The 1,603-nt window shown below is 40.1% G+C and overlaps 1 protein-coding gene across 1 annotated transcript; it reads left to right on the forward strand.

Annotated features, from left to right (window-relative positions):
* Positions 1–840: 840 nt before the first annotated feature.
* On the forward strand, positions 841–1,602 carry TM35_000023780 (uncharacterized protein; the record flags this gene model as incomplete). Its single annotated transcript, XM_029021696.1, has 1 exon — positions 841–1,602. A coding segment is annotated over one exon (762 nt), but the record flags the coding sequence as incomplete, so codon positions are not given.
* Position 1,603: the final 1 nt, after the last annotated feature.

Genomic DNA, 1,603 nt, shown 5'->3' on the forward strand with positions numbered 1-1,603 from the left:
GGAAATACCTAATCTCTTTTCTTTTTTATACTTGCAAGCAGAGTATTGCTGTGCACCTTGTGCTGTGTCTCACTCTGCAATTGTGTGATTCTGGTAAATGATATCTCTTTTTCTTTTTTATTTGCTTTTACATTCTGTGTGAATGGGGTAACATATAATTTGCTTGTTCCTATGGGGACACTGCAAATTGTAATGGGGACAGGGAGAAACCAATACGTAGAGAGAGATTTATGCATTATCCGATATGATTGTTTTTGTGTGTGGCTATCTCTGTAATGTTACCAAATAATAATCAATTCGTTTATAATCTTTTCTTTTTTCTCTGGGATTGGATGGAACTTCAGTTTGTTCGAATAATGGGTGTTTTCCCTAATGTGTCTAATTCGTTTACATTATTGTTTGATTCCATGTGTGTGTGTGTATGGTAACAGCGGTGTACTGGTTCTTTTCTTTCTCTTTTCTTTCTCTTTTCACACACACAGACACAGATTGCAGTGATCCTCAGCGATATTAATAACAAGAATGTCCATGTTGTCGTGCCGTGTGTTGTGTCTGTTGGCCATTGTGCTCTGCNAGACTCCGTTTTTTGTTTATTTATTTTGTGGAATTCACTTAAAATGAAAGGAAGAAAATATATATTGTTTATTTTTTTCTGTTTTTTTTCCCCCACTTATTTGTATATTGTTATTATCCCCTTACTCCATATTGTGCGTGTTTTGTTTTCCTGCATTATGTCATGGTAGGTTTTTGCTCTGTCATGTTATTTCTTTTTTTCTCTCTCTTTACACATATATGCTCAGATTTCAGTGATCCTCAGTGATATTAATAACAAGAATGTCTATGTTGTCGTGCCGTGTGTTGTGTCTGTTGGCCATTGTGCTCTGCTGTGTGGGTGTGACTCATGCTGCGGCTTCAGGTCACGAAGAACTTGTTAAGGGAGCACAACAGAAGTTTAAGGAGACTTTGAGACTGAAGGGGGAGTGTGAAGAAGCCACCAAGGCTACTCGACAGGCCGGGGAAGAAGCTGAACGATTTGTTCTTCACAACAAAGATAAACTCAAAACAATTGCTGCTGACCCAGAAGAGGTGAAAAAAACGAAGATTGAAGGTCAGGAACTCATTGAAAATGCAACGAAGGCTGCAGAGAAAGCAAAAGAGGTGCGCGACGAAACAATAACCAGTAAAGAGAAAACATACGAAAATGTCGCTCTTTATCTTTTGCAAGATACTGAGGCAGCGGAGAAAGCAGTTAAAGATGCAGAAAGCGCGATTTTTGATGCTAACACAGCCATCGAAGTTGCGGAAACTAATGCTGAACGTGTGAAGACTCTCCTGCAGGAACTCGACGACGCAGTTGTTGCTGCCAAAGAGAAGGAAAAACAGGTGGAGTCTCAGCCACACCCACAGACAAATAAAACATCTCTTGGTGAGCAGCAAGGTCATACAGAAGGAAATCAGACGGAGCAAACACAAAAAGAGAAACAAAGACAGCACTACCGTTCTACTGTTACTATTAATATCCACGGAGATAATCTCGATGCCTTACTCAGTGGTGCAGCGAATAACAGTGGTATGGCATTAAATGACGGCAGCAGCAGCCCTG

Source organism: Trypanosoma theileri (assembly GCF_002087225.1).
Source record: "Trypanosoma theileri isolate Edinburgh chromosome Unknown TM35_Tth_2_V1, whole genome shotgun sequence".
Lineage (NCBI taxonomy): Eukaryota > Euglenozoa > Kinetoplastea > Trypanosomatida > Trypanosomatidae > Trypanosoma > Trypanosoma theileri.